Genomic DNA, 24,194 nt, shown 5'->3' with positions numbered 1-24,194 from the left:
TGGAGATTAAATTTACGTCTTTATTTATTACATTTTTATGCCACTTTTCCTCCAAGGAGCTTGGGGCAGCGTATATAGGTCTTCCTCCTCCATTTAATCCTCACAACAACTCTGTAAGGTAGCAACAGAAAATAGCAAGAAACCAGCAGCACCTTGAAGACTAACAAAATGTCTGGCAAGTTTTTGATTGTTGTGGTTTCTGATGTCTGACTCACATTCTAGCTGTATCTGAAGAATTGAGCTGTGGCTCATGAAAGCTACATACCCTGCCAGAAATTTTGTTAGTCTTTAAGGTGCTACTGGGCTCTTGCTCTTTTCTACAGCTACAGACAGACGAACACAGCTACCCTTCGTGATCTGTAAGGCAGGTTAGGCTGAGGGAGAGAACCTGGCCCAAGGCCTCCCATCAAGCTTCCATGGCAGAGTCAGGATTTGAACCAGGGTCTCCCCGTTCCTAGTCCAACCACTATAGCAAGCTGGCACTAAATATATGTGAATGTTCTATATGTGGTGGTTGATCTACGACAACCCTCACTTGGTGCTGCAGGCCATCAGGTGATGGATGCCCATGTGGAATCAGCTCCAAGTCCTTCTGGAGGATCTGTGCTGCATGGGATCAATGCGTATTCACATGATCAAGTTCTGTGTTTGTTTTGTGCCCGTTGCAAGCATTGTAGCTTTTCCCAGATAATCCGCGGAATTGTTGTTAGTCAACGAAGCTGAGATTCCTCTTTTAGAGATCTCATGGGGCCAAATGAGACATGATGGCACAGGGATCCCAAAGCCATTTTAAACTGCTGGGATGGCCCAATCGCATAGCGCAGTGCTCTGTTTCCCCCTCCCCCACTGTACCTTTTCAAGTACTGAAAAGGTGGGGGAGGGCATTACGGGACTCAATAAGGCACAGGAGAGAAACCAGAGTGCCTCAGCCCATTGTGCTGCAGGCCCAATCAGGATTGGGTGCTTGTGGCATTTTTAAATCACTTTAAAATGGAATCCATGAGGACAGACATCTAGTTTGGCCCAAAGTCTCCCCTGCCCCCAGAACTACAGTTCCGAGGGCTCACAGGAGAACGGGAATAACAAACCGGTTTTTAAGGCTGTAAGGGGTCGCCATAAGTCAGCTGCGACTTGAAGGCACTTTACACACACACAACATGGATATAACCTCTCTGCAATGTTGCACCCAATCAACACAGTTTTGTCATTTGATTGCAACTGCTCGAATTCCTCTGGCACAGACAGAATTTGAATTCAGCTCCCTCAAATTCAAATCTCATTCACTAGTCTCTAAACCACTTCGTTCTTTGCAGACATGACTCTGACTTTCTCTTCCCCTGTTTCCCTCTTAGCCTCACTGGAGAGGGAAGATGCAATAAAGCCCAGTCTAGGAGAACTCTCTGTCTCTGACGTCACCAGCAATTCTGCCCTTCTTTCCTGGACTGTCCCCACCGGGAGCTTTGACTCGTTCCTGATCCAGTACAAGGATGCAGAGGGCCAACCCCTGGCGTTGCCTGTGGAGGGGGGCTCCCGCGAGGTCACCGTCCCCAACTTGGCTCCTTCCCACAGATACAAGTTCAACCTCTACGGAGTCTCGGGCCGCAAGCGCCTTGGCCCTGTTGCTGCCGAAGCGACCACAGGTCAGCAGAAGCCAGCGAAAGATTCTCTCCAATAACATCCTCATCTCTTCCAGGCTTGTGTCTGTACCAGCACACCTCAATCTCTAATTTTTTAGGGAGGAAGGGAGAAAGGAAGGGTGGAACAAAGGGAGAAGAAGGCAGGAAGCAAGGCAGGAAGAAAGGAGGCAGGCAGGCTGGAAGGAAGGAAGGCAGGCAGGAAAGAAGGAAGGCAAGCAGGAAGGAAGGCATGACGTAAGGAAGGAGGAAGGAAGGAAGGAAGGACATAAGGACGGAGGAAGAAAGATAGGAAGGAAGGAAGGCAGAAAGGAAGGCAAGCAGGCAGGAAATAAGGAAGGAGGGAGGAAGGCAGCCTGGCTGGCTGGAAAGCAGAAAGGAAGGCAGGCAGGAAGGCAGGACATAAGGATGAAGGAAGAATGACAGGAAGGAAGGAAGGCAGAAAGGAAGGCAAGCAGGCAGGAAATAAGGAAGGAGGGAGGAAGGCAGGCTGGATGGATGGAAAGCAGAAAGGAGGCAGGCAGGCAAGAAGGAAGGAAGGAACAAAGGGGAAAGTGACAGAGAACAGGAAAGGAGGGAGGGAGGAAAATAACAGAAAGGAAGCTTATTAATTTTCTGTTTTGTCATGCTTTTCTCTTCTTTTTGCCCCACCTGTTTATTTTTAAGAGGCCATCTACCTCTTTATGAAACCCCATGTGCCCAGCTTGCAGGAAAACTTGGTTCCTCAAACGTCTCACTTTAGAACTTCCAACCGATGCTTGGAGCGGCGCCACCACCCATCCCCTCCACTTGGGATGTCTTTGCCTTTTTCTGCCTTCTTCCCTTCTCCTTACAGCAACGCAACCTCTGTGGATTGTTGCTCACTGATGCAGGATCTCTTTCCCTTTATTTTATCCCCCAATTTTCCATTCTACCTACAGCCAATCAGGAGGAAGACAAGACTGAGCACAAGGGCGAGGAGGAGGAGGAGGAGGAGAACGGGGGAAATGGAGGGAGACGTCAGCCTAGTTTGGGAGAACTGTCGGTCTCGGAGACCACCAGCGATTCTGTCCGCCTTTCCTGGAGCATCCCAACTGGAAATTTCGACTCCTTCTTGGTTCAGTACAGAGATGCAGAGAATAACCTGCGGGACATCCCTGTGGAGGGTGGCTCTCTTGAGACCACAGTCCCCAACCTGGTTCCTTTGCACAAATACCAATTTGAGCTCTATGGCATTTTCGGTCAGGAACGACTTGGCCCCGTAGCCACTGAGGCTTCCACAGGTCAGCAGTCCTTCTTCATCTAGTACACTTTGATGTCTGAATACGGACGCCAGCCTCCAGGTGGGACCTGGGGATCCCCCCTGCTCATCTCCAGATTACAGAGATCAGTTCAGATACACTGGAGGGCAGACTCAATGGCATTGTACCCCACTAAGGTCCCTGTCCTCCCCCAGGCTCCACCCCCGGATCTCCAAGAGTTTCCCTTCTTGGATCTGGAAACCCTAGGGCTGAACACCAAAAAGACCCTTGGGTGCTTTAGTTATAAAGTGTTTGTGTATCAACACACACACACACCCAGCCCAGGCTATCTTCAAGATTCAAGGAAGAAGAAGAAGAAGAGTTGGTTTTTATATGCAGACTTTCTCTACCACTTAAGGGAGAATCAAACCGGCTTATAATCACCTTCCCTTCCCCTCCCCTCAACAGACACCCTGTGAGGTGGGGCTGAGAGAGTGTGACTAGCCCAAGGTCACCCAGATGGCTTCGTGTGTAGGAGTTGGGAAACCAACCTGGTTTACTAGACTAGCGTCTGCCGCTCATGTAGAGGAGTGGGGAATCAGACCTGGTTCTCCAGATTAGAGTCCACAGCTCCAAACCACCACTCTTAACCAGTTCACCACACTGGCAAAATTTAGAACATGTAAGGAATAATGACATATTATTTCCAGCCTGATGTGGAGCTTAGCTGACTCCTGAGTCCTTTCTTTTTTTCACCTTCAACCCTTTCTGCTGTAATCTGATTTTGCTGAGGGCCAATCTAGACATTGTGGCATCCACAGGTCCAACCTAGGGAGGCTGATGCCATTTTAGAGAAGAATGTGGTCCTTGAAAATGCCACGATGATCTAAATCCTGTTTGGGCCTATGGGACATAGGGTTGCTAGGTCCTTCTTCGCCACCTGCGAGAGGTTTTTGGGGTGGAGCCTGAGGAGGGCGTGGTTTGGGGAGGGGAGGGACTTCAATGCTATAGAGTCCAGTTGCCAAAGCGGCCATTTTCTCCAGGGGAACTGATCTCTTATCGGCTGGAGATCAGTTGTAATAGCAGGAGATCTCCAGCTAGTACCTGGAAGTTGGCAACCCTAATGGGACAACAGGATGCCACTTCTAAGGGACAACCGAGAGGACACTCTGGAAATGTCATGAAGGAATCTTCGTGAAGTGGCCATCTTCTGGTCACTAGGTGTGGGGGGGGAGGTAGTTGTGAATTTCCTGCATTGTGCAGGGGGTTGGACTAGATGACCCTGGTGGTCCCTTCCAACTCTATGATTCTATGTTTCGATTCTATGAGTCTGAAATTATTTATTAACATCACTGGAGGCCAGCACGGTGTTGTGGTAAAGGGTGGTGGTTTGGAGCAGTGGACTCTGATCTGGAGAACCAGGTTTGATTTCCCACTCCTCCACATGAGCGGCAGAGGATCATCTGGTGAAGTGGAATTCCCCCCCCCCCCACTCCTATACATGAAGCCAGCTGAGTGACCTTTCACTCTCTTAGAGCTCTCTCAGCCTCACCTACCTCACAGGGTGTCTGTTGTGGGGAGGGGAAGGGAAGGTGATTGTAAGCTGGTTTGATTCTCCCTTAAGTGGTAGAGGATATAAAAACCAATTCTTCTTCTTCTGTTCTGATGGCACTGTAGTTGACTTTCAAAGAAGATGAGGCAAATTCATGGAGGAGAGGCCCACCATAGGCTTTTAGACACCATGACTCATGGAACATTCATGCTCAGAGATTAGAAACCCTCAGAATACTGGTGGTGGTGGTGGTGGGAGCAGCATCAGAGGAGGGTTGAAGGTCTCCATGCCCATGCTTGTGTGCCTTCCAGGGGTACCTGTTTATCCTATGTGCGTAACAGGACACTGGAACAGACAGGCAAGCCTCAGACAGGTGTGATCAGGCAAGGCTGTTTTTACACATACCTTTCCCATGCCCCATAGCCAGGAAATATATTGATCGTGGACTCTGTGCTCCGACAGCCCATCAATTTATCTTGCTGTTGCTCTTTTTGACAGCTCCCTTGGCTCCAGCCCCAGTGGTGGGGGACAGGACAGCCACGCCGCAGCCGCAACCTGACCTGGGAGAGCTCTCTGTGTCCGATGTCACCAGCAACTCCGTCCGCCTGTTCTGGAGTGTCCCGCTTGGGATCTTTGATTCCTTCCTAGTGCAGTACAAGGATGCCAAGGGCAAGCCTCAGTCGCTGCCTGTGGGCAAGGAGATCAGTTCTATTGTGATGTACTATTTGGTGCCTTCTTACAGATACAAGTTCAGCCTCTATGGCATCTCCGGACGCAGGCGCTTCGGCCCAATCTCGGTCACTGTCGTCACAGGTCAGCGAATGACCCAAATTTGGGAGCTACGAAGAACTAATCAGACAGCTCTTTCTATAATTTTACCTTCTCCCCTAGGTGGCACGCAACTCTGGCTTGATCTTTCCCCCTTACCAACCTTTCCCCAGCCCTTTATTGTCAGCACTCCTTTGGGATGGATCCAGCATGAATTGCCTTGAATCAGCCTTTCTCCTTTGCAGGAATCAGACTGATCTTTGTTTCCTTGGATTAATCCAGGACAATGTGCATTTTGTAGGGCTTTGCCGAATATTCTCCCTCAAATGTTTTCATGGCAAGCCCGGAACTGCTTCTCCTTTCACTCAAAAACGAAAACTGCTGTTTTGACTGTGTGACAGCAGTCAATGGGGAAAACATGTAAACAGGATCAAACCTTTCGGAGTTCCTCTTTGCATGTCTGTTGCTGTGCTCACGGCTCGATAGGATATCAAAATAATAATGATGATGATGATGATGATGATGATAATAATAAGTGATTTTAATATTTATCCTTCCCATAATAATACAAAATGTAAAAAAACAGACCAATTTTACTACATCTTCCATACAGATGGTGCCATCAACTATTTTTTCTTGGGAAGGATGTTTCTACAGGTGGCCAAAGTCCCAGGGCTTTTATGCATGGCTGTTTCCCTCGCAGTCACCCCTCCGACAACTTCAGGTCTTTGTTTTGATTATGCATGCCATTTCCCACCATCATAGGACGCCTCGCTCTCCCCCTGCAGTTTTCCCGCAGTTTGCCCAGATTTTCAGGGACATGGTTTATCTCGAATTTGAAAATGTGGACAAAACGCGAGGAAACTCAGGGGGAGAATGAGGCAACCTCTGATGGTGGGAAGTGGCATGCATAATCAAAACAAAGACAAAGAAGTTGTTGGAGGGATGACTGCGAGGGAGCCATGCATAAAAGACCCCATATAACAGTAGGTGCACCAACAGTCCAGATTGATAAAGGAATGGAAAACTGATAAAGGATAAAGGAACAGAAAACACAAGGGAAAGAGAGGGGAAAGGAAGGGAAAATGAAGGACAAGGGAAAAGGAAGTCCCCTCAATTTATAGCATACTTCTAATCCTTATAGCAATTCAGGAATACTATATATATAAAAAAAGAACTTGGTGGGCTCTCAGAAGCCTGAGAGCACACAGTTTTGAATGCAATTGTGGCATTCAGAGTTATCAAAATCTGTGCAAGGGACATTGTGGGCAAGTTAATACCTCTTTATGGAGGTCTTGGCTTTTCCTTTGACCAAAGGGGCACCATCCTGAGAAGGTGCCAAGACTGCCAGCTGTTTCTGGTATCTCCTGGGATGAATCCTGGAGAGAACAGCTGGTGCAGCTGCACAGGCAAAGTGTCAGAGGTCCGCCCAAACCTTGTGTTTGTTTGGCCGGAAAAGGCCGATTTCTAGATAACTTGGCTTATAGTTTAGTCATTTGTTCACTTCAAAGGTTTCTATCCTACCTTCATGCCCTTTAGGCTTTTAAAGGCAACTTGCAACATCTGGATAGCAAGCATCAGGGAACAGGGCCAGGGGTACACCTGCCACATACTTCTTCCATACATCTGGTCTAATGACCTTCAGAAGTGGCACAAGAGGAGGGGATGATGGAATTGCCCTCCTCCCACCGTGACAAATGTCCTGGTTGTGTCAGTGTTGGTCACAGGACAAAAAAAAACCCTTTTTGTTTATTTTAAACATTACTCCTCCAATGCACTTGATCTTAAATTGCAGGTTTTTTTTCTCATGTGAGCAGACATCCAGAAAGAGCCTCTGCCACCTGCAGTCCAAGAATGGTACAGTCCATTCTGCTCCCCCCCCCCCAATAACCTCTGGGTTCTACCACCTCATCCTACTGCAATGCATAGACCAGGCTGACAGTATCCACTGGTATCCCAGGGAAGAGGGCCTGGCCCACAATTAATCTATTTGACGTGATATAATATGTACCCTCTTCCACATCCTCTCCCTTGATGTCCCCAATTTCTCTCTCTTACCTGTTATCATGTAATCTTGGATTTTACCCTCCTGACAGCAGGTACTGGTATGTAGAAGACGACAACATTCTCATGTCAGTTTCTTGTTCACAACTTCTTTGTTTTAACTCTCGCAACAGCAAAGCCGCAGAAAGAGGCTGAACTTGATCAACAGGGGGGAACGGAAGAAGTCGCCCCTGGAAGTGAGCTCCGCCTGGGCAACCTCTCTGTCTCTGAGGTCACCAGTACCACTGCCCATCTCTCATGGAGCGTCCCTTCAGGAAGCTTTGATTCCTTCTCTATCCAGTACAAGGATGCCGAGGGAAGACCCCAGGCTGTTCCCGTGGGCGGGGGATCTCACGAGGTCATTGTACCCAACTTGGTTCCCTCTCATAAGTACAGATTCAACCTCTATGGTATTTATGGACTCCAGCGCCTCGGGCCCGTTTCAGTTAGCGCTGTGACAGGTCAGCCTGGACCGCTCCCGGAGGAAAAACGTAATTCATTTCATTTTCTTGTTCTTTAACTAACAGCTTTTCCACTTGGTTGGGTTTTCAGGCGAACATCTCGTCTCTTAAACTGGTTTGAAGAATCACTGTATTGTTTGTTTCCATCATTACCTACCAGTGTCCTTCCCTTGAAAGGCAGGGCTGAGTGTATGATACAGAGCTGTGGGGATGCAAAAAAAAAAAAAAAAAGGAGCCTAGTATGGCAGGCACTGGATTCTGCTTCCTCAAATTCCCAGCTTTAATCTAAAACCACTCCAGTTTCTAGTCATGTTTCTGGGGCTTCAGATATCTAAATACTGTGACTGACATCATGGTGGAAGTTTGTGCCTCTTTACTGAAGAACTAACTTCCTTTCAACAAAACTCTGCACTGGAGCCCTAAGAGATCTGTTGGACTCTTGCTCAGAAACAACAAGTGTCGATTTCAATATTTAGAAGGGAAAGCAATTGCGATCAATGAACTTTATCCCTGGAGAAAGTGCTCCCATGAAGTTGACTGGGATGGACATTTTGAAATCATATATGGCTGGTTTGACTAAATTTGAGGCCAAGATTCAGCTGGGATCTGCCCGGGAATATTTGAAGTCAAAGGGACCCTTGAGCATACAGAGAGTGCTTTGCTTTCAATGCTATGCCTTCTTGAATCTCTGAAACCAGAAAGATGACTTAATATTCAGTGGGCAGGGGAATGACATTTGCTGAAAAGGAAAGCGAGCTAATAGCCCGTAAGGCTTTGAATAAAAATGTGTCAACAATAGCTGCTTGTACTTGAGGTCTGGCTGAAATACATTTCCAGGGGTTGGGGCAGGATTTTCAGTACCCTTCCAAGATTTTAATGAAAACCATGCCACTGTCCACTTACAGTACAGTCCTAAGCAGAGTTATGCCCTCGAAATCATTGGGCTTAGAATGGTGTAACTATATGTAGGATTGCACCATAGGTATCTGTTTCAACCACCTCTCTGACTACTACCCAGTGGAGCCAAAATGAATAAGTGTGGGGGGAACCCACAGAATAAATCACATTAATGAATAGAAAACTGTATCCATTTGATCCCTGTGCATAATTTATATAGGTAGTCGAATCCAGCTTTTCCTGGCATTTCTCGTTCCTGGACATAGTACTTCTTTTAATAGGGAGAACACGCAGCCATGTTGGTGGGGCTTGCCTGCACCAGCTAAAATGTGCCTGCTTCCCAAAGCTGTGTTCCCTTGATTTGTCTCTCAGGGTCATAGAATCATAGAGTTGGAAGGGACCACCAGGGCCATCAAGTCCAACCCCCTGCACAATGCAGGTCCTTCATTATCTTCCTCTTCCTCTTTATTTATTTATGTATTTATTTATTTATTGGCAGCCTCAACAACACCAGCCCAGGAAGTGGATGGGGGCCCGGAGCAACCAGCAGGAGAGGGTGTTCGGCCCCGCCTGGGAGACGTCACAGTCTCTGAGGTCACTCCAGATTCCCTGCTCCTTTCTTGGACCGTTCGGGAGGGTAATTTCGACTCTTTCCTCATCCAGTACAAGGATGCTGCCAGAAAGCTCCAGGTGCTGCCTGTGGACGGAGCCATGCGCTCTCTCCACCTCTACAACCTGACACCCTCACAGAGATACGAATTCATCATCTACGGAATCTCAGGCCACGAGCGCCTCGGGCCGGTCTCAATTGATACTATCACAGGTCAGCAGCAGCCTTCCAAGGGGTCTCCGTGGTTTCCCTTCTCTTGGGCTGCTACTTGTTTTCTCTGATTAATGCTAATATTTTTATTGTGGTCATAGACCAGAAAATATGTTCTGATATTTCTGTTTTCTTTGATGGCTTTGACAGTCTGCCCCACGTCCCTTGTCTCTCTTATTCCAGTTGATTAATAATTTATGTATTTAAACATTTATATCCCACCTTTCCTTGTGGTTCAAGGCAGCTTGCAATAATCATTGCAAACAATTTTAGTTGAAAGCAAAAAATACAATAGCAAACCCCAAATCTCTCTCCCACCCTTAACAGATGCCTGCCATTCAAACTCCCTCAAAAGCCCTGGCTGACAGGCAGTCCTTGCAGCACCTCCTGAAGATCTCCAAAGAGGGCCCTCACCTCTTCAGGGAGCCCCTTTCACAGAGCCAGAGCCATGATGGAAAAAACCCGGGCCCTGGTCAATGCCGGACAGGCCGCCCTAAACAGTGGGAGAGCCAATACTATAGATGGCTTCCTGACAACCATAATTGGCGCACTGTGACATATGGAAGGAGATGGTCCTTCAAATATCTGGGAACTTTCCTCAAATTAAATGCAGAACGGGAGCACACAAAGTTCGCCACAACTTCCATTTCTCCTTCACTTTATTTCTCTCCCCCCCACTTTGCATGACCAATGCATTCATCAACATTCATAAAATATCCTCCACAAAGTAATCTTGATGCAATTGTAGTCAGGATTGTGTTCCTGCTATGGTTTTAATGGCACGGTATATGGCTTAAGGGTGTCTTAGTTTTTTTTAAAGGTTGTTTAGTTTAAAGTGTTTATTGTGATCAGTGTTAAATTGTGTAAACTTGTGAGCCACTCTGAGCCCAACTTGGTCGGGAAGAGCAGCACAGAAATCTAATAAATAAGAGTAATAAAAAGCCCAGCTATAAAACTCTTCAGTAAGCAGTCTGGACTCTGCTGCTCTCAGTATCTCCCTAGTCTCCCTTAAGTATTCCCATTACTAAACTGGACAGCTTCTCGCCTGCTCCTTGCCTTGAACTTAACTGGACCTCTCCTTGGTTCTTCAGCCATTCCCAGATCTTTGTCATGCTGGATGTGTCCTGCCACTAAGACCAGATTTCCAAACCACTTGTCTCCTGTAGCACAAGAAAGGGGCATTTTATGTGTTGTGTTTTACTGAGGGGCACATACCCTACTGTACATAGTAAAACTGGACCAAAAAGAATATTAACATAACAACACGTACAATTGCATCGAGGTTGCTAATTTTGGGCAGTGCTTCATCAACGTAGACTTGCATATTAGTAAGCGGCAGTGAATCTTGCTTGCACCATGCTTTTGAAAGAGAAAACAGAATGATGGAGGACTCGTAATAACTGATTGCATGCATTAAAGGTGAAGCATGCTATCGAGTCTCAATTGACTCATGGTGACTCCCCCCCCCCGACCTCATGGGGTTTTCAAGGCAAGAGATGAGCAGAGGTGGTTTGCCATTGCCTTCCTCTGCAGAACAGCCCCAGTCTTCTGTGGTGGTCTCCCAGCCCAGGTACTGACTCTGCTTAGATGAAGCTGTTCTGGGCTGTTAATACGGTTGCCAGCTCCGGGTTGGGAACTACCTGGAGCTTTTGAGGGTGGAGCCTGAGGAGGGTGGGGTTTGGGGAGGAGAGGGACTTCAATAGAGTATAATGCCATAGAGTCCACTTTACAAAGCAGCCATTTTCTCCAGATGAACTGATCTTTTTCACCTGGAGATCACCTGTAACAGTGGGAGATCTCCAGCCGCCACCTGGAGGTTGGCAACCCTGGCTATTAAGGCTGCAATGAATACTGGCAGTAAGACCAGGCAATCTGAACTTCTAAAATCTGGGGAGCAATTTTGATGAGGAAGCACTGCCCTGCCAATCCAAAGACCCATAGACTCATAGGGTTACTGATCTTTGTACAGATATTTCTGTGTAGCCTTAACAAGTGCAGAGCATGACAGACATAAATGTAACCAGGGACATCCTTCAGGACAGAGGCAAAGAATGGTGGTGGTTTGCAAATGTACTTGACCTACAAACCACACAGTAACTTCCTGCAGCGCTCATCACCAAGGGAAAGGGGATAAGCAATCTGCCTTTCAGAGAGGCTTGTCCACAATTATTGATCTTCCCATCAAGGAACCCCTAAAAACCTTCCAAACAATCACAGGGCTCCTCAGAACACAGTTTGAAAACTACAGCTAGAAGGCCCCAAGCTCTTATCCATTAAAAGCCATCACAACCCTTCTCTCCCTCCAAACTCTCTCATCCAATCTCTGAAGTTGAGCAGGGTCAACCTTGATTATTACTTGGATGGGAGACCACCAAGGAACTCCAGGGTTGATATGGAGAGGCAGGCAATGGCAAACCACTTCTGTTCATTTCTTGCCTTGAAAACCCTATGGGGTCGCCGTACGTCGGCTGCAACTTGACGACTCTTTTTAACCACCACCATTTTTTCCCTCAGCTTCCTTTGCTGCCTTTTCTCTCCAGCAGGTTGCCTTTCTTCAGCAATCCCCCTCCCCCGCCCAGCTGAGATGTTTTTAATTTTGTAGGGTTCCCGCTCATGACGAGATCCTGCTTCTCTTTATTTTTCAATTCCATTTTCTTTTTTCCTTCTAGCTCCAGAGATAGCCCAGGGAGCCCCTGATGTCCAGCCCCGCCTAGAAGATCTCTCAGTTTCCAGTGTCACCAGCGATTCTGTCAGTCTGTCCTGGACTGTCCCTGCAGGGGAATTTGACTCTATCTTGGTCCAGTACAGAGATGCAAAGGGCAAGGCTCAGGTGCTGCCCTTAAACGGTGATTCCCGTCACGTTACGGTCCCCAACCTGGTTTCTTCTCGCACTTACAAGTTCAACCTTTATGGCATTTATGGCCGCAAGCGTCTTGGTCCCATCTCCATCGATGCAGTCACAGGTCAGAACCCCTTTGGAGGAAGGGTGGGATAAAAAATATGGTACACAGACTAGCCGTTCAGCTTGTGAGACATCTTTAAAAAGAAGAAAGTATTCCCCTCTCAGGAATCGTTTTTGTGTGTCTGTTACCAAATTAGGACCATCACGATTACTTTCCAGGTTACCTCATGAGAGCAAGAAGGGGTATCAGGAGCAAAGCATTATGTGTCAGTTACATTCCTTGAAATGTTTTTAGTACAGCAACCATCCCATCTTTGTTCCAGACTCAGGCACCCAATCGGAGGAACCCGTTCAGCTCAGGCTTGGAAAACTGTCAGCTGGCGACATCACTCCTGAATCAGTCCTCCTCTCCTGGACTGTCGAGGATGGACATTTTGATTCCTTTATCATCCAGTACTATGACGCCGAGGGCAAGGCCCATGCCTTGCCAGTGGATGGGGGATTACGCTCGCTGCGGCTCCACGACATGACACCCTCTCACAGATACAGGTTCAACCTCTATGGAGTCTCTGGCCGCAAGCGCTTTGGTCCGATCACCACAGAGGCCGTCACAGGTCAGCTGCGGCCCAGTGGTCGGCCAAACCAGTTTCTCATCACTGTAATGCTTTTCTTTCTGTACCAGAAGATCGTCCTTTTCTTTCTTTTTCCAGAATGTGAGACTGGGGACTTCTGTTGTTCGTCTCTGTTTTGGTTTCAGGTTGCCACTGGGCAAACACACCATGAGAGTGGGCCCAGCTATCATTGTGTTATTCCCTTCCTCATCCATAGGAAGTCCTACAACATCACATTTTCCTCTCCACATAGAGTTGCTGACCACCAAGCGGGGCCTGGAGAACCCCCAGAATTGCAGCTGATCTCCAGACTACAGAGGTCACCTCCCCTGGAAAAAAAATGGTGGCTTCAGAGAGCAGATTCCATGGCTTTATACCATGCTGAAGTCCTGCCCCTCCCCAAGCTCCACCCCCAAATCTCCAGAAATTCCTGAACCCAGAGCTGGCAACCTTACCTCCCCAGGCAATTTTATGACAGAATTCTCAGGGCCCTTCTTCTCTCTGCAACCAAACTGAAAAGAGCATAATCAAAACCTAAATCACAAGGTTTTGCGCCAGTAAAATGAAATTCAGTGGGATAGATCCAATCATCCTGCAAGTATAGAAGCAGGCTTCATGTGGAGGAGTGGGGAATCAAACCCTGTTCTCCAGATTAGAGTCCACAACTCTTAAACACTACACCATGCTGGCTCAGCAAACCAGTATGAGTCCTTTATTGTTAGGATCTCCATTCTCGTCAGGGTGGAGGAGAGATAGCATTCTAAACTAGCTAATTAAACTAGAATGGATGGAGATAGAGGGAAGCATGTCAAGACCCCATGGTTGCAAGGTGGAGAGAAAGGGAGAAGGTGGTAGCCATAAGGAAGGAAGGTTCCCTGAGAGCAGCAATCTGCACATCGAAGGGACAGCATCAGAGCCGTAAAAAGGAAGGGATGCACAGGTCTTGACTTGTCTGTCACTCTGACTCTCTGTAGCCCCCCCCCTCTGTCATCTGAGTCTAAAAGACAGTGTCAAGTTGCTCCCACAAAAAAATGACCCACAGGTTGAAAAGCCCCAATGGTAACTGCAACTCATTTAAAACCCCTTTGCTTACAGATTAACCTGGTGCTTCTGTTTAATGGAGTGATTTATGGGGCTTTCTTCCCCCTGCCTCCCATCTCGTTAAGGAAATAACCCTATAATCAAAGTGTTGACTAAACCCGGATTAAACCCCACTGCCTCTTTCTTTCTCAGCTCCTGCAGCCTCTGGCCAGTTAGCCGTTCCGCGACCCAGTCTCGGTGAGATATCAGCCTCCGACGTCACCGGCACGTCCGTCCGCCTGTCCTGGAGCGTCACGTCGGGGAACTTTGACTCCTTTACTATCCAGTACCGAGATGCGGAGGGCAAAGCCCAGGCACTGCGTGTGGACGGCAGCTCCCGCGATGTCACTGTCTCCAACTTGGCACCTTCCCGCAGATACAAATTCAACCTTTACGGCCTTGCTGGGCGGAAGCGCCTGGGCCCCGTCTCCACTGAAGCTGTCACAGGTCAGAGGCCTCGGATTCCCTAGGAAGGTGCAAAGTCTCCCCGCCCCCCCGCTTCTTTACTAATTCATCCCTTTTTAAAAAACCCTACTTGAGAATGTCTTTGAAGCGGCCTCCACCCAGGGGCCTTTAATATATTTCTTTCTGAGAGCTCGAGGGATAGTTGCTTTACAAATGATAACTGCAGCCAGAATGGTCTTTGTTAGGCAGTGGAATCAGAAAGCCTCCCCTAAGATACATGATTGGACATCAAAAATAAGAGGTGTATATTTTAGTGACGTTAACTGCTTACCAAAATAATAATGATATTAATAGTGTAGACTTCTTAAGGACAAGAACGATTCAAAGAATAGAAATGTCCATTTTGTAATAAGATATAGTTCTAGTTAAGTGAGAAGGAGTTACTGATGTAGAGCTGTAAAGTGTTAAAACGTGATTTTATGTGATTATGCGACTATCTGTTTTTATTGGTTCTTGTAGGTTATCCGGGCTGGGTAACCGTGGTCTTGGTATTTTCTTTCCTGACGTTTCAATGACTCAGCTCAAACCCAACCCCCTTCTTACTATATATTACTCTTCCTGCACACTTGACACTGAGAGACACTGTCCTTCAGTGTTACTCCTCTGAAGATGCCTGCCACAGCTGCTGGCAAAACGTCAGGAAAGAAAATACCAAGACCACGGTTACAGAGCCCGGATAACCTACAGGAACCAATTAACTCTGACCGTGAAAGCCTTTGACAATATCTGTTTTTAGTTTATGTATAGATCTATTGTTGATTGTCCATTGAAAGTATATATATATATATATATATATATATATATATATATATATATATATATATATATATATATATATATATATATATATATATATATATGTGAGGTTTCCTTTAAAAAGGATCCAGAAGTATTTTATATCAAATTTTTAAGGCATGATCCCTGTAGACATTTTTTTTGTTTTGTTATGTTAAAAATAGTTGTCCTTAACTCCCCAAATAAATATCTGCAAGTCTTTACTTCCCATAATCATGCCAAGGGAAGGGAAAGGTTCACGACATGAAAGTTTTGCCCTCCTCCTCCACTGGTGAGCAGGAGTCGCACTTTAGAGGATCGGAACAAACCAGCTGCCCGTTCCCCCTCTCGGACCAGGACAATACACAATGGATGGGAAGGGATCCTTTTGCCCAGGACAACCTGATTCACAGCCATCTCTCCGTTCTCTGTCCGTCCCAGCTCGAATGTCGGAACCAGAAAAGCGTCCCAGACTGGGGGAACTCTCCATCTCCGAGGTGACCAAGGACTCCGTCCGCCTCTCGTGGACCATCGCTGTCGGGAAATTTGACTCTTTCCTCATCCAGTACAAGGATGACGAGGACAGGCCCCAAACGTTGCCTGTAGACGCTGGCTCCCGCTCGTTCGTCGTGTCAGGCCTTCTGCCTTCACAGAAATACAAGTTCAACCTCTATGGCTTTTCAGGGAGGAAGCAGATTGGACCCATTTCTACCGATGCGGTCACAGGTGAGTTCCCTGGATCTCCTGTGCCAAAATCCCCTGTTTTGGCTTCCTCTTACCCAGCTCTACAGAAGTGTCTGTGAATCACTTTTCTTCTCGTTCTATTTTGTATCTGTTTTTTCTTTGCCCATTACGAACCCTGACTTACGCTCAAATAGTGGCCTTTTATGCAGGGACGTTTCCCCACGATCATCCCCATTGACTGCTTTGGGGCTTGATTATGCATGCCTTTTCCACCCATCAGAGGTCGCCTCGCTCTCCTTGTGGGTTTTGCCCGTGTTTTCCAGATGCTATTTTAGCCAGAATCTGGAAAACGTGGGCAAAATGTGCGGGGAGAGCAAGGCAACCTCTGATGGCCGGAAAAGGCATGCATAATCAAAAGGAAGTCCCGGAGCAGTTGGTGGGGGTGACCATGGGGAAACATCCCTGCATGAAAGGCCAATGTCTAATGGGGGAGGAGTTAAAATGTTCCCAAGTGGGATCAGGTCCTAGTGATCTTGAAAAATCCCCCCCGTACAAAAGTGAGGTTAGGGAGGCTCTAGCTGCTACTAGATAGCTAAACCCCAAGAGTAGGCCATTTCCCAGGTTACCCCTAGGTCAGAGCCCCCACCTTGATAGGGTGAAGAGTGGGACAAATATAGAGCGTATATCTGGAGTGAGCTCCACAGCAGTGGGGCTAGCATGGAGCAATTTGATAAGCAGCACACCTCCCTCCTCCTCCTAGCCTCGCTCCAGTCTAAAAATTCCTCTAAGGTCTTTTATCCATGAGGCTGTTTCCCTCACGGTCACCCCTCCAACGACTTCGGGTCTTTGTTTCGATGATGCATGCCGTTTCCGACTGTCGCCTCGCTCTCCCCCTGCGTTCCCCTGCATTTTCAGGGACCTGTTTTATCTCGAATTTGAAAACACAGGCAAAATGCAGGGAAACACAGGGGGAGAGCGAGGCGACATCTGACGGTCGGAAATGGCATTACCCTTCTTCTCCACTGCACTTGGGGTTCCTCTGTGTATACGGATCTGCCTCCCATGGCAGCCATTTTATGGTTGTGTCCACCGTGCGCGCCCCCCCCAGCTCAAACAGGTCAGGGACCCCTGGAATTAAGTATACTGACTTTGATAGACCAACGGTTTGCCTCAGTATAAGGCAGGTTCATAGATGCCTTCCCATCACTGTATTTGGAAACACTTCTCTTCTTGTCTCGCCATTGAGTTATTAAAGGTTTCTACCATGAGGAAACTGGGTTCTTGGCTTGATCCGGACACAGTAGGGTTGCCAGATCCCTCTTCACCACCGGCGGGAGGTTTTTGGGGCAGAGCCTGCAGAGGGCAGGGTTTGGGGAGGTGAGGGACTTCAATGACATAGAGTCCAATGGCCAAAGTGGCCATTTTCTTCAGGTGAACTGATCTCTATCGGCTGGAGGTCAGTTGTAATAGCGGGAGATCTCCAGCTAGTACCTGGAGGTTGGCAACCCTAGGATACAGACTCAGCTATTTAAGGGAGGAAATCCAAATTGCCCCCTTTGTGCCATGGTGGAAATAGGGGTACCAACCTCCAGGTAGTAGCTGGAGATCTCCCACTATTACAACTGATCTCCAGCTGATAGAGATCAGTTCACCTGGAGAAAATGGTTGCTTTGGCAATGGGACTCTATGGCACTGAAGTCCCTCCCCTCCTCAAAACCCTGCCTTCCCTAGGCTCTGTCCCAAAAATCTCCAGGTATTTCCCAACCCAGAGCTGGCAACCCTAGGTGGAAAACATCTAATGATAAATGAAAGAACTGTCCATTTGCTGCCCTTTTAACAGTATCCCACAATCTAATGTATAAGGTAGGACTCTTTGTCCTACCCAGTGGTAAAGGTAAAGGTCCCCTGTGCAAGCACCTGGTCATTCCTGACCCATAGGGTGACGTCACATCCCGATGTTTACTAGGCAGACTTTGTTTGTGTGGTGGTTTGCCAGTGCCTTCCCTAGTCATCTTCTCTTTACCCCCAGCAAGCTGGGTCCTCATTTTACCGACCTCGGAAGGATGGAAGGCTTAGTCAACCTGGAGCTGGCTACCTGAAACCAGCTTCCGTTGGGATCGAACTCAGGTTGTGAGCAGAGCTTGGACTGCAGTACTGCAGCTTACCACTCTGCGCCACGGGGCTCCTACACCCAGTGGTAGACCCCATCATATTGGAGGTTTTAAAGTGAAGAAAAGCAAAAATCATTCTTTCCAAGGCCCTATTGTACCTCTCACACTTTGTGTCCACTCTGAGCAATTCCGTTTTGACACCTACCCCCATCCCTTATCATCCCTCTGTCCCTGGTGTTTTCCTTGTATCCTTGAGATGGAATGAGCAAGGCTGTTCCCTGACAAGACAGCCCAAGTTCGTCACAAGGGCCTTAAACAAATAATGGGGGAGGGGAGAGAAAAATCCAGCCTGGATCTTCTCTTCTGTCTTTAAGCCTGGCTTGGCCTGCAGAAACTCATTAAAGGCAAATGGAGCTGTGAGCCATGAAAACCCTCATTTCTCCCTGGAATGATTTGCTGTGAATGTTCAAGGAGAACCATCAGAAACTGCTTCTTACTGAGTCAGAACCTTGGTTACTCTAGTTGGGCATTGTCTGCTCTGACAGGCAGCAGATACCCTGCCACTAGGGTTGCCAACTTCCAGGTGGCAAAACAAAAATAAAGGCACCTCCGTGCCTATACCAAATAGGTTTGGAAATTAGCACGGGAAAGTGGTACACAAATGCACATAAACAGGTTGCAAAAAACACGTCTATAATGAGTAATGAAGATGGAAAGAACAAAACAAGTGTACAACATGAAAGCTTAGCAACAAAGTGATTGGTTTTTTGCAACCTGTTTATGTGCATTTGTGTACCACTTTCCCGTGCTAACTTCCAGGTGGCGGCTGGAGATCGGCTGCTATTACAACTGATCTTCAGCCGATAGAGATCAGTTCCCCGGGAGAACATGTCTGTTTATATGGCATTGAAGTCCCTGCCCTCCCCAAACCCTGCCCTCCTCAGGCTCCGCTCCCAAAATCAAACCCAGTTATCCAGATTAGATTCCACCGCTCTTAACCACTACACCACGCTGGCTCTCATAAAGCCATTGAGTCTACCCTCAAAAGCGGCCATTTTCTCCAGGGGAACTGATCTCTGTTGGCTGGAGATCAGTTGTAACAGCAGGAGATCTCCAGCTAGTACCTGGAGGTTGGCAACCCTGCCCCTAGATGAACAAGCCTCACTCAAAAACTGTGCATTTCACTGAGCAAGGAGGCATGGTTTTGGATTCAGCCGCCATGGTCTTGGCTCGAAACGGAAGGAGCTGCCTTGGAGCGACAGCCTGCCTCCATCAAAAGAAGCCGGGCCCACCAAGTGTAGAAAATGTATGGGGAGATTAATGGCTGAAGTCAGGCCGCTTACTAACGACCTGACAAGGAGCGAAAGGTTGTGTTTGGTAAACAGCTTGAAGGAAAATGTGCTGGCCGCACATGCAGTTGCTAAGGCACGTGTGTGAGAGAGAAAATGACTCCCTACGAAGTCTGTGAAGCGGCAGGAGGCGAAGGGTGTGAGGAGCAGCTGGAGAATCAGCCGCCACGTGCAGCATCAGGCGGGACTGTAGGCCTAAAGAAAAGAAGGAAGGGCAGCCATTCTGAGTGGGTTTGAATGCAGAACTACCCCAACCATTAGGGTTGCCAATCTCCAGGTACTTAGTACAGGAGCGAAACACTGCTTAAACAAAGTGCAAATACTTTATAAATAGCTACGTGCAATAACATACAATATAGGACAATATATACAATAGGACCTACATAGATGGTGTAAGGTAAAGGTGTCCCCTGTGCAAGCACCGGGTCATTCCTGACCCACGGGGTGACATCACATCCCGACATTTACAAGACAGACTGTGTTTATGGGATGATTTGCCAGTGCCTTCCCCAGTCATCTTCCCTTTACCCCCAGCAAGCTGGGTACTCATTTTACCGACCTCGGAAGGATGGAAGGCTGAGTTAACCTGTCAGAGGTTGCCTCGCCCTCCCTTCACATTTTGCCCATGTTTTCCACTTGCTGTTTTAGCCTGAATCTGAAAAATGCGGGCAAAATGTGTGGGGACAGCGAGGCGACCTTTGACGGGCAGAAAAGGCATGCATAATCAAAAGGAAGCCTGGAAGCAGCTGGCGGCGGTGACTGCGGAGAAACTTCCCTGCATAAAGGGGCAGGAAAACAGAACAATTTCCCCACATCCACTAGGAGAAAATGGCCACTTTGGCAATTGGACTCAATGGCATTGATAGGGTTGCCAACCTCCAGGTACTAGCTGGAGATCTCCCGCTAGTACAACTGATTTCCAGGTGATAGAGATCAATCCACCTGGAGAAAATGGCCACTTTGGCAATTGGACTCTATGGCATTGAAGCCCCTCCCCAAATACCGCCCTCCTCAGGCTGGAGATCAGCTGTAACAGTTGGAGATCTCCAGCCACCACTTGGAGGCTGGTGACCCTAATCTAGTCTAGCATTCTGTTTCCAACAGTGACCAATCAGTTGCCCCAAGGAATCTCACAGTCAGGGCAGATGTAGGAATTTTTTTTAACCTGAAGACAGAACTCTTAAGATTTTTCAACATTATGAGGGGAAAAGAAGTGTAATTTATCCTGAATGTATAATCTACTTTTCTGATCAACCTTATTTAACACATTTCTTTTTTCCTTTCCGTTCCGCCCCCCCAAACATCCTTTTCACTGCACACGTCTCCATTCTCTCTCGTGTAGCTTTCCCAGAAGCCATCAGCAAGCCGGTCACTCTGCTCACGAACCTGGTTGTCTCCGATGTCACCCCCACCTCCCTGCAGCTCGCGTGGGAAGCCCCCGAGGGACAGTGCGATTCCTTCCGGATCCAATACAAGGATTCCCTTGCGGGAAGCGGGAACAGCCCCTCGCCGCCCAAGGAAGCTGAAGTGCCGGGGTCCGAGCGCGTCACGGTGCTAAGGGGCCTGGCACCAAACAAAGAATACAGCCTCACGCTGTACGGCATCAAGAACGGAGTGGAAGTGGCCAATATCAACACTGCGGCACGGACAAGCGGGCTAGGTAATAACAGCGCGAGTGCGACGTCAGTGTCAGAATTATTATTATTTTCTGAGGCAGGAAAGTGGTCAGTCAAAAGCATTATCATGGCACTTGCGAATCACATAAATTAAATTCTTTCGTAGAAAAGGAGCAGAAGGACGAATTGAATTGGGGGGGTGGGAAAGGCTATGTGTGATTGGGAGAAGAGGAGTGGACGTCTGAGGAGACTCTACTGGCCAATACGCAAATTTCTGAGCAGTCAGGATGGGCATGCATCTGCCAAATTCTGTGCTCCATGGAAACTAGAGCCACTATAAAACTATTAGTCTTGAAAGTGCCTCTTTATTTTTTTTACAGGTTTTAAAGAAACTCTGCCGACTTATTTCCCTACCACAGGATTCCAAATTTTAAAAATACATTTACTCTACAAAAATACATCTAGCAAAAACAAAACAACCCCCCCCCCGTGCTAATGAAGGCGTTTTTTGGGTGTAAAGCATTCATAAAGCGCAAAGTCTGCACTTCCGCCCCCACCATCCAGCCAGCTGTGGCCATCCAATTCAACTGTACCAGTTAACTTGTGCTAAGGGGGCCATCCGGGGGTGAGCCGAGAAGCTGTGCGCTTAGGGAATCCGGGCTGATCCTTGGGACAAGCAGCGATCCGACAGCTGTGCTCCTGGCTCAGTCTGCAGGGCCAGGCTGGCTTCCAGATGTGGTTTCCTTTGCGAGACCCAAGGAATTAATCTCTGGTATTCTTCGGTTTCCTTTGTGGTTGGCCAATCTGGCCACAATTATTCCCTGGAGAAAAGGAGGAAGATGTCCAGTCAGGGAGGGTGGGCCTTAGCAAGAGAGGCACAAATGTGCAAATACCGGCGTTGTTTTGTACTCCCCCTTTCAATGAGTGGTAGGAAATTTGGAGGGGGAGGAGAGAGCAGAGAGACTTAAACTGAAATCACTCGTGCATTTTCCAGCGTCTCACTTGGGAATCTTCCCTGTCCCTTCTTCCAGCACTTCACATAATCGTTACCGTTAATTTTTTTCCCTCCTGCCTTAAATGTCATCCAGGAAGTCTAAGGAAAGTCTGTGGGCCTTGGTCCCCCTTGGAGCCACGGAGCTGGGCAGGTTGTGGGTCTGGTTTTCATGTAATGTTTGCTTTGGACATAGAATCATAGAGTTGGCAGGGGCCTCCAGGGTCATCTAGTCCAACCCTCTGCACAAAACAGGAAATTCGCATGGGCCCAGTGGGGATTTTTGTTTGGGAGCATGTGGAGGCTTCCAACAGCCCTGAACACCACACATCACCTTCAGGAGAAGACAGTCCACCATTTGTTCAAGACCATTTAGTGGTCCATTCTGCCTAGAAACTAGACTGGGGTGATCCTATCCAATTATGGTGCAGTTCATTACAGTCTGTAACCCCCTCCCCTGTCTGTGTTACCTGCCCACCCTCCATACCACCATTGCCTATGCCAGGTGTCCCCAACATGGTGTCCATGGGCACCATGGCACCCACCAACACCTTTCCTGGCACCCACCAAGTGCTTTAGATAGTGGGCAGGGCCCGATGCAGCTTTTGTCCAGCAGGGCTTCTGACCAGATTGGGAAATACCTGGAGATTTGGGGGGTGGAGCCTGAGGGGGCGGGGTTTGGGGAGGGGAGGGACTTCAATGCCAAAGAGCCCAATTGCCAAAGTGGCCCTTTTCTCCAGGTGAACTGATCTCTATCAGCTGGAGATCAGTTCTAATAGCAGGAGACCTCCAGTGAGAACCTGGAGGTTGGCAACCCTACTCGTGCCCCTAGGCCAACAAGCTTCATGCTTCTTTGCTAGAGGGAAGAACCAAGTTTGCCACCTGGAGCTCTTTGGGTGGGGGGAGGGGACTTTTCTGAGAGCTCGTTCAGTGTAACAATTAGAGTGTCAGGTTAGGGCTTGCAGTTCTGGGTTCAAATCCCTCCACAGCTCACCGAACCAGTCCCTTTCTCAGCTTGACCTGCCCCGCAGGGTTGTTGGAAGGATAAAACGGGTGAAGGGAGAACCATATATGCAGCACTGAACTTCTTGGCGGATAAAAAATTATGATAATGGTTTTTTTCCCCACCCTTGAGATTTTGACTATATAAAACCATACAGAGAGAAGGTGTCTATGTGGCTAATTTGCATGATTTTATTCAAAGAATCTACAGATGGACCAGAGTGAGTGATACAAATAATGCTGCTGCAGACGTCTTGTGTTGTGGGCTTGCCAGAGGCACCTGCTTGGCCACCGTGTGAACAGACTGCTGGACTTGATGGGCCTAGGTCTGATCCGGCAGGGCCTTTCTTATGCTCTTATGTTCAAAAGGCACACAGGCAGTGGAAGGAAAGAAGCTCATATTTTGATTCCTCTAACACGAGGCCAGGGCAGCTTCACCTTTTTCCATTTAAAAAAGCTACTCACCTTCCACATCATCAAGACCACAGCTGCCCTTTCTCTTTCCCAGCAGGAAACCTGCATGCCTTTAAAAACCACACAGCAGTTCTGAAATCCTCCAGGTGAAATTTCCTCTCATTGGGGTATGACGGGAGAAGCTTCGCCTGTTGCATTTCCTCCTGTTAGGCAGATGCTTAAAGGCACAGGAGACTGTCCAGATCAGCAAAGATATCAAGTTGCCCACCGACGGCGAGCAAAAAGATCCTAATCCAAGCCCTTCTCTTTCTCCAGAGCTGGACAGTCCCCGGGACCTACGGTTTAGTGACATCCGCGAGACCTCCGTCTTGACAAATTGGAGGGCACCCTCCTCCCGCATTGACCGCTACAAAATTTCCTTCCAGCCCTTGGATGGGGGTAGGTTTCTGGATCCTATGACCTCAGGCTTGGGGGTGGGGGGGAGAGAAGAGATAGAAAACAAGATCAAAGATTGGAGGAAACAGAAGAGGGGTTCAGGAGATAGAATTTAAAACTGCGGGGAGTACCGGAAAAGATTGGAGCTCAGGTCTTCTGTTGCAGGGGAGCCCAGAAGCATCTCTGTGGATGGATCCACGATCAAAACGATCATCAAAGGCCTGACCCCCGGGACCAGCTATGAGGTCAGCGTGATGTCGATCCGGGGCTTCGAAGAGAGCGAGCCTTTGGTGGGCTACGTCACCACAGGTAATCCTGAACGAAACCCCAAGAAGGGGATTGTTGTTTCTGGTGACTTAGATTTC

General features: G+C 48.0%; 1 protein-coding gene across 1 annotated transcript in view; it reads left to right on the top strand.

Annotated features, from left to right (window-relative positions):
• TNXB (tenascin XB) overlaps window positions 1-24,194 on the top strand; it is a 99,549-nt gene that overhangs the window by 58,771 nt on the left and 16,584 nt on the right. Inside the window, exons 25-36 of the mRNA XM_056844146.1 lie at window positions 1,353-1,658; window positions 2,633-2,896; window positions 4,926-5,219; window positions 7,352-7,678; window positions 9,099-9,398; window positions 12,065-12,358; window positions 12,627-12,911; window positions 14,142-14,435; window positions 15,669-15,953; window positions 20,714-21,031; window positions 23,710-23,832; window positions 23,995-24,138. Coding sequence (XP_056700124.1) covers window positions 1,353-1,658; window positions 2,633-2,896; window positions 4,926-5,219; window positions 7,352-7,678; window positions 9,099-9,398; window positions 12,065-12,358; window positions 12,627-12,911; window positions 14,142-14,435; window positions 15,669-15,953; window positions 20,714-21,031; window positions 23,710-23,832; window positions 23,995-24,138 — 3,234 coding nt within the window. The remainder of the gene's footprint in view (window positions 1-1,352; window positions 1,659-2,632; window positions 2,897-4,925; window positions 5,220-7,351; window positions 7,679-9,098; window positions 9,399-12,064; window positions 12,359-12,626; window positions 12,912-14,141; window positions 14,436-15,668; window positions 15,954-20,713; window positions 21,032-23,709; window positions 23,833-23,994; window positions 24,139-24,194) is intronic.

This window comes from Euleptes europaea, chromosome 1 (assembly GCF_029931775.1).
Source record: "Euleptes europaea isolate rEulEur1 chromosome 1, rEulEur1.hap1, whole genome shotgun sequence".
Taxonomy (NCBI): Eukaryota; Metazoa; Chordata; class Lepidosauria; order Squamata; family Sphaerodactylidae; genus Euleptes; species Euleptes europaea.
This window is presented reverse-complemented; position numbering and strand designations above follow the sequence as displayed.